Source organism: Sus scrofa, chromosome 6, assembly GCF_054392235.1.
Source record: "Sus scrofa isolate SSC_HxYL_T2T_F1_AM1 chromosome 6, Sscrofa_HxYL_maternal_Yorkshire_Landrace_v2.0, whole genome shotgun sequence".
Lineage (NCBI taxonomy): Eukaryota > Metazoa > Chordata > Mammalia > Artiodactyla > Suidae > Sus > Sus scrofa.
Genome location: NC_139388.1, coordinates 11,331,941 through 11,348,038, shown reverse-complemented (window position 1 = coordinate 11,348,038; position 16,098 = coordinate 11,331,941). Strand labels below are relative to the sequence as shown.

Here is a 16,098-nt window from a genome sequence, read left to right as displayed (position 1 = left end):
CGCTTCCTTTATTCAAATTCTTGCCATGTGCTGATTAATTCTTCTGCTTTCCATTTTTCCTTTGCTTGGATTAACTGCCACTCTGGAGTTTGTATGAAATCATACAACAATGTTGAAAACTTTGAAGGCGGGGAAGCGATTGGTCATTTGAGGATTTTGTCAACCGCAAGCCGGAATCGCAATCCTCCTCGGCAGGAATGGCTGGGTCTCTCCAGGACTGAGCTCAGCGGCTGTGACAAAGTAACAGCCAACAACAACAAGAGAAGCAGCTACAGTTTATTAAGTTGCTTCCATGTGTCCACAATGGTGCCTGGCGGGAGGATGGGGGAGCCTGTCCTAGGCAGCATTTAAGAGGACCCTCACAAAGCGTGTGGCAGTTAATAACTATTTCCTGAGTGAGAGGAATTCCGAAAAGAAAGGCTAACTTGCTCAAACTACCAGCTAGTGACACAACTAGCTGCGACTGGATTTCAACCCAGTAGCTTAAGCTCCTGATCAGGACATGGTCACATCTCACCAGGGAAGCAAATTACCAATGCATTGTTTTCTTCTCTTTGTGTGTGTGTGTGTGGGGGGGGAATACATGGTTTTTATTATTTATTATATTTATCTATTTATTGGCTGTGCCTGCAACATGCAGAAGTTCCCGGGCCAGGGATGGAACCTATGCCACAGCAGTGACAACGCCAGATCTTTAACCCACTGTGCCGCAAGGGAACGCTAGAAATGTGGTTTTTAGATCTGTCTCAATCCTACAGTTAATTGGCCTTTTTTAAAATTTCAGTATTCATCCTAGTATTGAGTTCAGGGAGTGGTTCTCCTCTGGGGTTTTAGATCAGGAGAGAAATCAGGAATATATACGAACATACACCCATATGCGCATGGATCTGCATGTACACGTAAAACTCTACATATACAATGTAATACATCAAATATATACATATGTAGTTATATGGATCCCTCCATATATACTTCTATCTCTACTTCTAATTTCAAATTAAATGGCTACAACTTGGGCAAATACTTTTTATGATGGACAGCAAGCAAACCTTTCATTCCTTGTACACATAATCTAGATAAAAGTATATGACTTATACATGCTCACATGTGTGTCACTGGGCAGAAATATTACCAGAGGACCAGAGAGAAGGAGGCAGGAACGATTCAACTGGGTTCATTTATAAAGAAAGAAACAACTAAAATATGGGGTGACTGCTATTCTGCGGGACACTCAGGATAAAAATGAGTAAAACTAGGCCATGGCCTCATGGAGTTTACAGTCTAATAAATACTAGTTACGTCCCCTCGGGAAGGAAGGCTCCAAGGACTGTATACACGAATGCAGAGTGATTTTAATAGAGTGATGATGGGTGGAATTTACCAGAATGCTATGGTGCTTTAAAATAATGAGTTAGGAAATAGAATATTAGAACATCTATTTTTTAATTTCTAGCCTGGTTTATCTCATGTCATATTAAGTGAAGTTTCATTCAGAGGCATTTTAGTCCCTGTCAAACTAGATCTTGTGTGTTATTTACCTAACAGACCTTATACCTATGCCATTTATCACTTATTTTCCCCATTTACTATATAATTTTTTTTCTCCTCCATCTCTCTTATGTCCAACATTGTTGCTTTCTGAATGAAAGAATGCCCATTAACCCTCAAGTTGCAAGATCTACATTTTAAGGCTTTAAAAATAAAAATAGTAGTTCCCATTACGGCTCATCAGGTTAAGAATGCAAGTGTCCATGAGGATGTGGGTTTGATCCCTGGCCTCACTCAGTGGGTTAAGGATCTGGCATTGCTGCAAGCTGTGGCATAGGTCACAGATGTGCCTCAGATTTGGTGTTGCTGTGGCTGTGGTGTATGCCTGCAGCTACAGCTCCAACTCCACCCCAAGCCTGAGAACTTCCTTATGCCATGGGAGTGGCCCTAAAAATAAATAAAAAAAAACAAAACATAAATATGACTCGGGCAGTACTTATATGTTCAATCATTCAATGAATTTGTTGTTTTGTATCATCACAGATAAAACACCCTTCTGCACATTTTCATCAAGACTCCAGTGGGATTTCCTAACACTGGGACATCTGATTAAAAATGGCACATAATGCTTCCATTTTTTAAAATGCTAATTTTCTTTAAAATGGTTAAAAAGAACAAATCTTTTACGAGGTGTTAAACTTAAATATCAGGGAGCCTTTTCTGAACATTCACTCATTTCGTGTTTTCTGTCTTTGCCTTTATTGTTGGTCTCTCTCTAAAAGTGTCTCTTTCATCCAACTAAAGAACTTCAAATTCAAATTCCAAGATCTGTCCTGGGGCACCCGCTCCTCATCGTTTATTTTAGTGCCTGAGTAATTTTGACCGGGATTCACTTCTCACTCATTCAGACCTCATTACCAACTATGTGCTTCAGGAAGGGATGTTTAAAAAGAATGTTAAAGCCATCGGCTTCGGCACAGATTTGCCCACTGGACTGTAAATGGCTGAAGACATAAAATGGAGTTTTATTTATCCCGGATCCTCCTTTTACCAAAATCAAGTCATCAGAAAATTATGCTGGAATTGAATTCACTTGAAATGGCCAATTCTTCTCTACCAGCTTGGCTGCCTCAAGAAAGCCAATGGCAGAGGTCAAAAACCCTGTCATATCTCAGGCTCTCTCATTGGGCACAGCTTCTCTGTCACAGTCTTTCAAAGTTACATCCCTGATCTGGATCATTTATTGGTACCTCAAGTGTACCTTCCCCTCCAGACTCTACTGGGATGGCAGAAGGAAAATTGAAACTAAAATATGAGGGTCCTTCATTCAAAACACAGAAATCTCCCATAATCTCCTATAATGGAAATGGCTCTTAGGGTTGAAGATGCTTGCTGGTGAAAAGACAACCTGATGTCACTCTAAGGGATGGGATGCTATTGGACATGTCTCAAGTGCCATGACGGGTCCTGTGGGGGCGAGGATGAAAAGCTTTATATGGAGGGACAGTCCTTTCTTTGCTACAAAGGAAACATCTGCTGCCTGAGGCTTGTCTATACTGCATCGAATTAAAAAGGCAAACGATAGAGAATGAAATGTCTGGCTCATTAAAATAGAAATGTTTTGGAGTTCCTGTTGTGGCTCAGTGAGATGAGAATCTGACTAGTACTCATGAGGATGCGGGTTCGATCCCTGGCCCTGCTCAATGGGTTAAGGATCCAGCATTGCCTCAAGCTGTGGTGTAGTTAGCAGGTGCAGCTCAGATCTGGTGTTGCTGTGGCTGTGGTGTAGGCTGGCAGCTGCAGCTCCAATTCAGTCCTAGCCTAGGAACTTCCATGTGCTGCAGGTGCAGCCCTAAAAATAAAATTTAAAAAGGAAATATTTTGACTCAAGCCTCCATCTAAAAATAGAAAACAAAGGCAAAAGGAAAAAAAATCTGCTTAGACAATGGAGGCAACTAGATTACACTAGCATTGAGTTTTAGAATAGCTACTAAAGAATGCTGGTTAATTTAAAGCAAAGTTGGAAAGTAAATGCAGCCAGAGCATTCCATTCTGAGATCACAGTTACAAACAGTTTGGGTTCTATGCTTTGTCAAGTCTCTAGAACTAAAAACTAACAAGTATGCAGTTTACCATACTCAAGCCACAAACGGTCCCTTCCGCTGCAGGCATGAACTTGGTCTCACACCTGTGGCCCACTCGGTGGCACCAAAGTGATTTGCAAATGTCCTGAAAGGAAAGAAGGAGCTGGTAAGGGTGATGAAAGAATTAAAACAAAAGCATCCAAAGCTATTGTATACAATACCCTATTTTGAAGTGGCTGAATTGGGACATTATCCAGAAAGGAGAGGCAAGTGAAGTTAGTAGCAGCGGGGCAACCAGTAATATGTTCTACCAAACATCTAAGCAGTAAATTCCTACACTACCTGTGCATTCATGTATATTTAGTAAAGACTGGGTGGTAACAATAGTTAATTTAGAGACTTTTAAGTAAAAGACCTGGTTGCTAATCATCAATATCACTATTATGACCATTGTCATCATTACCATCATCATCATCACCATCATCACCACCATCATCATCACCATCAACATCATCACCATCATCAACATCATCATTACCATCATCACCACCATCATCATCATCATCACCATCATCACCATCATCATTACCATCATTATCACCATCATCATCACCATCATCATTACCATAATTATCACCATCATCACCATCATCACCATCATCATCATCACCACTATCATCACCATCATCATCATTACCACCATCATCAGCACCATCATCATCAGCACCATCATCATCATCACCACTATCATCACCATCATCATCATTACCACCATCATCATCACCATCATCATCACCATCACCATCACCACCACCACCACCACCATCACCACCATCATCACCACCATCATCATCACCATTATCATCACCATTATCATCACCACCACCATCATCATCATCATCATCACCATCATCATCACCATCATCACCATTATCATCATCATCACCATCAACATCATCACCATCATCATCAACATCATCATTACCATAATTATCACCATCATCACCATTATCATCATCACCATCATCATCACCATCTCACCATCATCATCACCACTATCATCACCATCATCATCATTACCACCATCATCAGCACCATCATCATCAGCACCATCATCATCATCACCACTATCATCACCAACATCATCATTACCACCATCATCATCACCATCATCACCATTATCATCATCACCACCATCAACATCATCACCATCATCACCATCATCATCACCACCATCATCAGCACCATCATCAGCACCATCATCATCATCACCACTATCATCACCATCATCATCATTACCACCATCATCAGCACCATCATCATCACCATCATCATCACCACCATCATCATCATCACCATCATCATTACCATCATCACCACCATCATCATCACATCATCATTACCATCATTATCACCATCATCATCACCATCATCATTACCATAATTATCACCATCATCATCACCACCATCAACATCATCATCATAATTGAAGCAGAACTGGCCAAGACTGGAATAATCAAGTCTGATTCAAATCTTTGTCCTGTACATCTAAGTTTCATGACCTATGGACATGTTACAGAAGACCTTTAAGTTGCAGTTTCCTCACCTGTGAATAAGTGCTCTGGACCTGGATTTACCATCCTTGGATGCTAGAAAGCTCTCAACTTCTCCTGGCCTCAGTTGCCTATCTATAAAGTAAGGGGACTAAACCAGATGCCTTCCAGAGCAAACAGGTGAGGTTGCTCTTCAGAATTACATCGCTAAGGCAATGTCAAAATCACGAATCGACAAAGTCATTCCATTTTGTTCGCCACATTCTATTAACTGAGAAATGTAACACATCCATTTGCAGGAAAATATTAACAATGAGAGAAGAAACTAGATGGTCAGTGTGGTCACCTCTGGTAACTGTGAAAATTCATTTAACTAGGCACTCGCTTCTCCAAGCATTCTGGTTAATCCAGATTTCATGGTCAGAAAATATGGCAAGAACATGCTTAGAAAGATTTCATAAAAAAGTCTTCCACAGGACTGAGACAGGAAAACACAGGGAAACTAGAGACGTGCAGTGAACCTGGTCTTGTGGACCATAAAATCGTGCCCCTGCAAAGAGAAGGGAGGGGCTTTTAGGATACTTCTCGACAACATCTTCATCAGTAATGGCTCCAGACATGCGCCACATGTATTATTTCCAAATCTCAAAACAGCTCGTAAGACACAATGTGGAAATGTTACCCATGGAAATGAACTTGCTACCGACATTAGTAGAAAGCATAAGGCAGGCTTCCAACAAAGAAAATCAGGTCCATCTTCTCTGTGTGCTCCCATAGTGGGTCGGCTGGGGTCCGAGGGGGACAGGTTAAGTGGGGGAAAGGACATTCTACATCAAAATGGAGGAGTGGGAGGTAACCACTGACACAATTAAAGCCAGAGTTTGAAAGGCTTTGAGGATTAAATTGTTTTCCCTCTTACAGCCAGAGGAAAGCCATAACCCACACCCAGAGCCTACGTGGCAGCCACCAACACGACCCCAAGGCCGAGCAAAGCAAAGAAGACCCAGATTCCACAGCCAAAGCCAAGCCACGGGGCTAAGGAAAAGGGGGCAGCTGGAGAAGACCAGGAAAATAAAGCAAAACACAAAAACCCAGGGATTCCAGAGTGAAATACGACAGGCTGTATGAACATGTTATTTCTTCTGCGGTGAAGTACAGAAGTCAAACGTAATTATAGCCAACTACATGCTCCAATGACCCAAGAACCCTCTGAGGCAGCTCCCTTTCAAAGTAAACAGAAATGAGAGTTTGCACGTTTTTTTCCCCCTTGTTCTTCCCTCTTTTTTGCCCCCAGCAAAGTCATCTAACTTTTCCTTATCTACAATTCCCTAGACTTAGGTCATAATTTAAGGGAAAAAGGAAAATAACCATGGAGACTCCAAGGTCTCGTGTTGCCTGGATATGATTTTTAAAGGAAAGCAACTCAAGGCTATATGTTGTTCTGTCCTGTCCCCAGTTGGCCATGTTCTCCTGTTGTATTCTCAAGAATGGATGCCCCTTCAAGTGAAATGTCACACACTCAAAATGTTAATGGTCTTTGTAAATCAAACTTTAGAAAGCACCTCACACTTAACACACCCAAAATAAAATTCCCCATCTGTCCTCTAAAGCCTGTTCCATGTTCAGCCTTCTTTAAAAAAAATTTTTTTTAACTACATTTATAGTTGTACAACGATCATCACAACCCAATTTTATATCGTTTCCATCCCAAACCCCTAGCCCATGCCTCCCACCCCCCAACCTGTCTCCTTTGGAAACCGTAATTTTTTCAAAGTCTGTGAGTCATTATCTGTTCTGCAAACAAGTTCATTGTATCTTTTTTTTAGACTCCACATATAAGTGATAGCATATGATGTTGGTATCTCACTGTTTAACTTCACTTGGCATGATAATTTATAGGTCCAATCATGTTGCTGCAAATGCCATTATTTCTTTCTTTTTAATGGCTGAGTAATATTCCATTGTGTATATATACCACATTTCCTTGATCCACTCCTCTGTCAGTGGACATTTAGGTTGTTTCCATGTCTTGGGCTATTGAATATAGTGTTGCAATGAACATGTTCAGCTTCTCCAGCTCACTTTATTACATACTTCTAGCTTCTCAAGCCCCAAATCCCAGAATCTTCTCTTACTCCTTTTTTTCTTCCAGAGAAATCACTCTTTCTTCCTTGAGGGGGGTGACAATGGGATGGTGGCAAAATCTCCATTTTATGAAAATGAAGTGCTAAACCCCTATATTCAGAGCAGCACTATTCATAATACCCAAGACATGGAAACAACCTAAATGTCCATCAATAGATGAATAGATACAGAAGATGTGGTACATATATACAATGGAATACTACTCAGCCACAAAAAAGAGTAAAATAATGCTACTTGCAGCAACATGGATGAAGCTAGAGATTCTCATGCTTAGTGAAGTAAGTCAGAAAGAAAAAGACAAATACCATATGATATTATTTGTACATGGACTCTAAAATATGGTACAAATGAACCTATCTACAGAACAGAAACTCATAGACAAAGAGCACAGACTTGTGGTTGCCAAGGGGAAGGGGGAGGGAGTGGGATAGAAAGGGAGTTTGAAATTGGTAGATGTGAACTATTACATTTAGAATGGATAAGCAATGAGGTCCTACTTTACAGCACGTGGAACTATATCCAGTCACTTGGGATAGAAAATGATAGAAGATAGTATGAGAAAAAGAATGTATATATGTGTGTGTGTGTGTGTGTGTATGACTGAGTCACTTTGCTGTACGGCAGAAATTGCCACAACACTGTAAATCAACTATACTTTACAAAAAGTTAAAAAAGGGAAATGGTAGTGCTAAAAACACATGACCTTTGGTTATCATACTAAATCCAATAATTACGGAGCATCTGTTCACATATCAGGGACATCCCAGGCATTGATGATACTCTCCATCTACTGAGGCAAGAGAGTGACAGACACAGTTAAAATATAGTATCACCAGTTCATGAAGGTGACATAGAGGGTGAGGATAGAGCTCAGGGAAAGGAAAATACAAATTTCCTTGGAGAAGAAAAGGAGGTAACATTTGAGCGGAATCTTCACAACAATAAAAAATGATAGATATCTGTCACATGGATGGCCATGCAGAATTTCAGGATGGGAAACATACAGACAAAGGCTCAAAGACATGAAAGAAGGAAACATATGAAAACCATAAAAGGACATCAATAGAGTTGGAATAAAGTCCATGGGAAAAGTTAATTGAAGTTGAAATGTGATACAATAAATTTAGTAAATTAAAAAATAGCTGTGAAGAGTTCACTGGTGGCACAGTGGGTTAAGGATATGGAATTGTCACTTAGTAACTGGGGCTACTGTTGTGGCGCAGGTTCAATCCCTGGCCCAGGAACTTCTATATACTTGCTGCGGGCGCAGCCAAAAAAAAAAAAAACAAACAAAAAAGTAGCTGTGATATAGATACTAGGAATTTTCTCTTTATTCTTTTATCCCAATGTCAAATTCTTTCTTTAAATAATTTTATTAGGGTATAATTGCTATATAGCTTTAGTTTCAGGTGTGCAACATAATGATTTGATGCTGTATGTACTGCGAAGTCATCACCGCAATAAATCTAGTTAACATCTGTTAGCATATATAGTTATAATTTTTTTCTCTTGTTATGGGGCCTTTAAAATCTGCTCTCTAACTTTCAAACACGCAATTCAGTATTTTTAAAAAATCACCATACTGTAGATTATATCCTTGTGACGTATTTATTCCATAACTGAACATTTGTACCTTTTGGTTCCCTTCACTCACTGCAATTTTCTATTCTTTTTTTTTTCTTTTTTAGGGCCACACCCATGGCATATGGAAATTCCCAGGCTAGGGGTCAAATCCGAGCTACAGCTGCTGGCCTACACCACAGCCACAGCAATATGGGATCCAAGCTGCGTCTGCAACCTACACACAGCAATGCTGGATCCTTAGTCCACTGAGCGAGGCCAGGGATTGAACCCACATCCTCATGGATATGAGTTGGATTCATTTCCACGGTGCCAAAACGGGAACTCCCTACAATGTCAAATTCTTGATAGAAGAAATACATGCCCATCCTTCTATACTGGGTATGCCTTTTAAATGAACATTTGCTGAGCTTCTGCTCTGTGGCAGTGCCTGCCGGCTACTGAAGTGCAGAGTATGGGTTACTCATTTCTAACTTGGTAAACTAACCAGCAGGGGAAGCACTGATGAGAATGCAGTGCTTGGGGCATCCCGGTAAATAGTACTGATTGACTAACCAAGTCAGTACCATTTAGTAACTGCAAAATCATCAAATGCATGTTCTTGCCATGGAGGTAATAACCCTTCTTTAGGTCTGTCCTCATAACATGAAACAATTAACCCAACTAAAAACTCACTTTTTCTTTGGTTGCACCTGTGGGATGTGTAAGTTCCCAGGCCAGGGATGGAACCTGCGCCACAGCGGTGACCCAAGGTGCAGCGGTGACAATGCCAAGTCCTTAACCACTGGGCCACCAGGGAACTCCAACAGTTCACTTTCCTGAACACAGTGAAAGTAAAAGAGTTGAAGCTTGATGTGCCAAAGACACAGACAAGTGAGGAGTGGGAGAGGAGGGAAGGGGGGCAAGTGGTCAAACAGCTAGCTCCAGGCCAACAGACAAGCCAGCTGCTGGGTGAGAACAGCCAGTGTGATGGTGAAGATGCTGATGAAGATACTCCAGGAGGACAACAAGAATGAAACCTTCATTATTTATCAAATGGGGCAAATGTCCCAGGAGAGTCAGCCTCACAATGACCAGGGAAGAGCTATCATTATCCTCACCTTACAGAAGTGGACCCAAAGCTGGGAGAGGTTGTCAGGTACCCAGAGTTCTAGAATCATGGAATAAGGTGTTAGACCCAGGTCTTCCTAACTCCCAAAGCCAGAGGGGTGTGCCCATGTGCATGTGCACATACGCTTAAAATTAAAGACTGTCTGGTTCAGTAGCTGTCCATCTTTTTTCCTTTCTTCTTTTTTGGCCACCCTGTGGTGTATGGAGTTCCCAGACTAGGGATCAGATCCAAGCCATAGTTACAACCTACACCACAGCTTTGGCAATACCAGATCTTTAAGCCACTGTGCTGGGCCAGGAACCAGCATCCTGGCACTGCAGAGATGCTGCTGATCCCATTGTGCCACAGCAGGGAATCCAAGTAGCTGTCAATCTTCTTTAAAAATGAATTTTATTACACTTATAGTTGTACCAAAATCTTCACAACCCAATCTTATATCATTTCCATCTCAACCCCCCAGCACATCACCCCACCCCCCAACCTGTCTCATTTGGAAGCCATAAGTTTTCTAAGTCTGTGAATCAGTATCTGTTCTGCAAAGGAGTTCAGTCTGTCCTTTTTTCAGATTCCACATGTGAGTGATAGCATTTGATGTTGGTATCTCACTATCTGACTAACTTCACTTAGCATGATAATTTCTAGGTCCATCCATGTTGCTGCAAATACCGTTATTTCTTTCCTTTTATTGGCTGAGTAATATTCCATTGTGCATATGTACCACATCTTCTTGATACACTCCTCTGTCAATGGACATTTAGGTTGCTTCCATGTCTTGCCTATTGTATAGAGTGCTACAATGAACACTGGAGTACATGTGTCTTTGCAAGTCATGGTTTTCTCTGGATAGATTCCCAGGAGTGGGATTGCTGGATCAAATGGTAGTTCTCTGTTTAGTTTTCTGAGGCATCGCCATACTGTTTTCCACAGTGGTTGCATCAATTTACATTCCCACCAACAGTGTAATAGGGTTCCCTTTTCTCCATGCCCTCTCCAGCATTTATTGTTTGTAGACTTTTGGATGATGGCCATTCTGGCTGGTGTAAGGTGGTACCTCATAGAGGTTTTGATTTGCATTTCTCTAATAATTAGCGATGCTGAACATCTTTTCATGTGTTTTTTGACCACATGTATGTCTTCTTTGGAGAATTGTCTGTTTAGATCTTCTGCCCATTTTTTGATGGGGTTGTTTTGGTTTTTTTTTTGGTATTGAGTTGCAGGAGGTGTTTATAAATTTTGGAGATTAATCCCTTGTCAGTTGCTTCATTTGCAAATATTTTCTCTCAATCTGTGGGTTGTCTTTTTGTTTTGTTTAGGGTTCCCTTTGCTGTGCAGAAACTTTTAACTTTAATTAAGTCCCGTTTGTTTATTTCTGTTTTTATTGTCATTATTCTGGGAGGTGGATCTGAGAAGTATTGCTCTGGTTTATGTCGGAGAGTGTTTGGCCTATGTTCTCCTCTGAGAGTTTTATAGTGTCTGGGCTTATATCTAGGTCTTTAATCCATCCTGAGTTTATTTGTGCGAATGGTGTTAGGGATGGCGGTCTCGGCGGTGGCGATGGCGGCACTGGTGATAACGTGGTGGTCGGTGACAGTGATGGAGAAAAGGAAGAGAGAAAAGAAAGGAGATGAAGGAATAGGAGGAGAGATGAGAAGAGGAGTAATAGGTCTCCTTAATTCCCATGCATCCAGATACCTAGAGTTTCCATGTTTCTCTTTGGACACTAGAAAAAAATCATCTTAAAAATGACTCTCTTTTCAGTGCTCCTGAGATCGGTGGTGATGCAGCGGCTGACCCACTGTTTCTCCCATTTCTGCATCATGGACTTTCCTTTTTCCCATATATCTTTTGCCCAAAAGGTAAGTCTTTCCTGAATGAAAGACTTGACATAAAAACCGTATTAGGATTATTTGAGATATACCTTGGATTTTTACCTGCCCCCCCCACCAAAAGCTGACTGCCAATAACAGTGTTCATACTGCTGTAAAAGGCATCTGTATGTTTTTGAGGGGGTGATGATCTTACATGTACTACATTAAAAGGGAGAATGAAACAACGATAACAAAAACAGTTATGAGCAATGGGTAAAAGCTATCGTATCCAGATTTACTACTTGTGATAAAATCTCCCTCTAGAGTGGAGGAATTTTCTTCCAAGGATGCAATCCGATGGTATTTAAACCGGCCACGGTCTATGTGGGATAAGCCTGGATAATTCATTGACAGTAAAATTACCACTTAATTATCTGGCCAAACAGCTGACATTTGAGAGATAACCCAGATTCTAACCCTTGCCCTTAGCAAACCAAATGTTTATACTTCTGTTAGGTACACAGACACATTATAGAATCTTAATGTAAGTTTGAAATCACAAGCAAACATACCTTCACAAAACCAAGGCTGCATAACTTGGCTTTTGCTCCAAACTGCCACTTGCACTGTGTGTCAGCATCATAAATCTGTCCTGGCAGTTTGTCCGGATATTTATACTGTCCTGTTTGCTTGGGCTCATCCACCAGACACCCAGCCTGAGGGGTACTGCAGTGATAACATATCCTTATTAGTTACCATGGTTACCTGTGATCCTGCCTCATAAAACAATTACCTCTGAATGGATTCAAGCGAAGAAGAATATAACACGGTTCAAGAAGTAGCTATATGCTTAAAGTTAAGAGAGAAAGTCCTGTCCTGTCCTAAGAAGATGGAATTTCCACAGCCACAGGGGGTTTTACTAGATGTTAGAACCACTCCTCGTGATTGGGCTTGGCCTGTAGGAGATGGGCAAAGTCAATCTCTTTGAAAACCCAGCCTCATTCAACAATACTCAACAAACTTTTATTTTTTTAATTTTTTTGTCTTTTTTTACTATTTTCTTGGGCCGCTTTTGTGGCATATGGAGGTTCCCAGGCTAGGGGTCGAATCGGAGCTGTAGCCACCGGCCTATGCCAAAGCCACAGCAACGCGGGATCCAAGCCGCATCTGCAACCTACACCACAGCTCGCGGCAACGCCGGATCGTTAACCCACTGAGCAAGGGCAGGGACCGAACTCGCAACCCCATGGTTCCTAGTCGGATTCGTTAACCACTGCGCCATGACGGGAACTCCCTCAACAAACTTTTAATGAGTGCCTGTCCTTTGGTGAGTGTGAAAAGGTACAAAATAAACTAGACAGGGGCAGTTGCCTATCTTCATAGAGTTCAAAGTCAGGCTGTAGTTCTTACAGATAATGGGGCAATGGCTAAAGATGTAGTTTACATCAAATGGTCTTTATAAGCAAAAAATGAGTAGGGTTTTTGAAAGAAATCAGGAGAAAGGCTACACTGGGACATAAGGTAGAACAATTGCCCTAAGGTATGTTTAACTGGAATGTGTTAAGAAAAAAAAAATTCAGTCTTGATGGTATAGGGATTCTTGGAAAGCACTTTATCTCCATTCACTTAAATAATTAAACTAGGATGTCAGTTAGAGATAAAACAGCATGGTGGTTGTGTATGACTTTGGAGTCAGATACAGAGATCCTAGTCAACCAGGTAATCTACACATCTCATTACAGATATAATCTGACTTCCATAAGAGTTGTTAATAGATCAAGCATGGCAATGTTAACAGGCTCAACAGAGCACAGTAAGCATTCAAAGTCAGCTTTTGCTGTTGTTATCATCCAAAAGCATTTAACTCTATCATATTAATGATGGAAATTCAATCTACACTAAGTTGCCTTTGATTTATAATATTTATTGATTCCATCCTCACATGAGATAGAAAGGATCATTTCAGACCCTGGACCCTAACTTTAAAACTAATAAGAAAATCTTTTATGTGACAAAGTCACATAGCAAAAGTGTCAATTTTACTATCCTTTGATGCAGCATTTGGTTAGACATCCTTCCATTGTATCAGCCTTGCCCGAACATATTGCTAATTCTATAAACATCTGCAAATAATATGCAGTGGTACTGGATAAAAAAGAGTATCAGAAATATTAATTCCTGGAGTTCCTACTGTAGCACAACCGGATCAGCAGCATCTCTGCAATGCCAGGACGCAGGTACAAGGGGTTAAAGGATCTGGTCACAGCTAAGGTGTAGGCCACAAGTGCAGCTTGGATCTCATCCCTGGCCTGGGAACGCCACATGCCACCTGGCAGCCAATGAAATAAAATAGTTCTTTGTTTGTTTGGCTGGTAGGTTTCTTTTTTTTTGCTTTTTAGGGCCACACCTATGGCATTTGGAAGTTCCCAAGCTAAGGACTGAATCAGAGCTACAGCTGCTGGCCTATACCACAGCAACTCAGGATCTGAGCCATATGTGTGACCTACACCACATCTCAAGGCAACACGGGATCCTTAAACCACTCAGCAAGGCCAGGGATCAAACGGCTCCTTATGGACACTAGTCGGGTTCACTATCACTACACCATGATGAGAACTCCTAAAATAAGACAGTTTTTATGTATGTATGTATGTATTTACGTATTTATTTGTCTTTTCTAGGGCCACACCTGTGGCATATGGAGGTTCCCAGGCTAGGGGTCTAATCAGAGCTACAGCTGCCAGCCTAAGCCACAGCCACAGCAACTCAGGATCCAAGCTGCGTCTGCAACCTACACCACAGCTCACAGCAACACCAGATCCTCAACCCACTGAGCAAGGCCAGGGATTGAACCTGCAACCTCATGGTTCCTAGTCAGATTCGTTAACCACTGAGCCATGACGGGAACTCCATAAAACAGTTTTTAAAAAAAGAACATTAATTCCCAAATAAACGGTTAATTTTGCTAATATGCGGTCAAAGGGAAATGTGATCAGAACCTGAGGGTTCTGTGAGTCAACGCAGATTAATAAGACATATCTATAAACGTATAAAATGATATATATACATACATATTTAACAACAACTCTTAGTGCTGTATGATGGCCAAAGAGTCAAATGTTATAGCCAAATAAAGCCAAAGGAAACTTCCAAGAATTTCAACTTTGGGAATAGGAATCAAATAGTGCTACCTTCCTACCTCCCATTTCATTAATGAGGTCTAGGAGTTCTGAGTTATTTAGGAGATTTTATATAGCTGTCATCACTCCCTTCGGATGTCTGTGGACGTGGACCTAGCTTGTGGTCATTCCAAATCAAATAGCCTATCAACGCAATGCTTCATTCATTGTAAAACAAGCACATGATTTTAGCATTTTTAATACTCTTAAGAGTGAATTGACTGATTAGATGAAAAACATTAGAGTAAAAAGATAATATATACAGCAACCTCTAGAGGTCTTAGAGGAGAGAGTCTAAGCACAGACCTAAGTGTGATTCTTAGATTGACAGCTTACCAGCTGTAGAACTTGAAGCAACACAATCACTTTCCTTAAGACTCAATTTTCTCGACTTTAGAATGAGGATCATGATAGGATGTAGGGACTGAATGAGGCAAGATGCAGACAGCATGTAGCATGGTATTTGGTATTAGACCTTCAATGTATTTTTTTTTCCAATAACAATCATGACAATATCACCATCATCACTGATCCACTGATCACATCTTCTGTTTCACACCTACGATTCACTGTAACTACTCCAAACCCTAGAACACCCCTAGCTCTGGCTGGTCTTACCTAAGGAATTTCTTGAGATACTGCCGGCTGCAGGAAGACCAGGAAAACACCCCATTGTTCCCTGTTAGCGTGGGAGACATGATATTGCCTTCAGCTTTCCTGCAGGGGTTGCCCTCTCCATCGTGAATCATGCCGAAACTAAAGCAGAAAGAAGGAAACAAAAAACTTTCTGAGAAGCCATTTTCCAACTTATCACTAGAGGAAGCAAAAGAGGTATTAAGAAGCAAGAAACCCAAGCGAGGGACAGAGTTACTGAGCATGTAAGAAAAGAGAAAGACAAAAATGAGTTATAGGAGTTCCCTTGTGGTGCAGCTGGTCAAGGGTCTGGTATTGTCATGGCAGTGGCTTGGGTGGCTGCTATGGCGTGGGGTGGATCTCTGTGGCCCAGGAACTTCCATATGCCATGGGCACAGCCATTGGGAAAAAAACATCTTCACTGCAGCCAAATTTGAAAGAAAACGAACACACGCTTAAGAGAGCAAAGGATTCATTAAGTAACTTGAAATCCACAATGTAATATTGAGTAGGTAT

General features: G+C 41.1%; 1 protein-coding gene across 19 annotated transcripts in view; it reads right to left on the bottom strand.

Moving 5' to 3' along the window:
* ADAMTS18 (ADAM metallopeptidase with thrombospondin type 1 motif 18) overlaps nucleotides 1-16,098 on the bottom strand; it is a 476,216-nt gene that overhangs the window by 64,368 nt on the left and 395,750 nt on the right. For 16 of the 19 annotated variants that reach the window (XM_084959538.1, XM_084959530.1, XM_084959544.1 and 13 more), the window contains 3 exons: nucleotides 15,568-15,705; nucleotides 12,343-12,496; nucleotides 3,622-3,717 (listed from right to left, as the gene is read on the bottom strand). In XM_084959538.1, the coding sequence (XP_084815664.1) occupies nucleotides 3,622-3,717; nucleotides 12,343-12,496; nucleotides 15,568-15,705 (388 nt within the window). The remainder of the gene's footprint in view (nucleotides 1-3,621; nucleotides 3,718-12,342; nucleotides 12,497-15,567; nucleotides 15,706-16,098) is intronic. The other 3 variants (XM_084959547.1, XM_084959533.1, XM_084959542.1) reach the window with 1 other exon arrangement.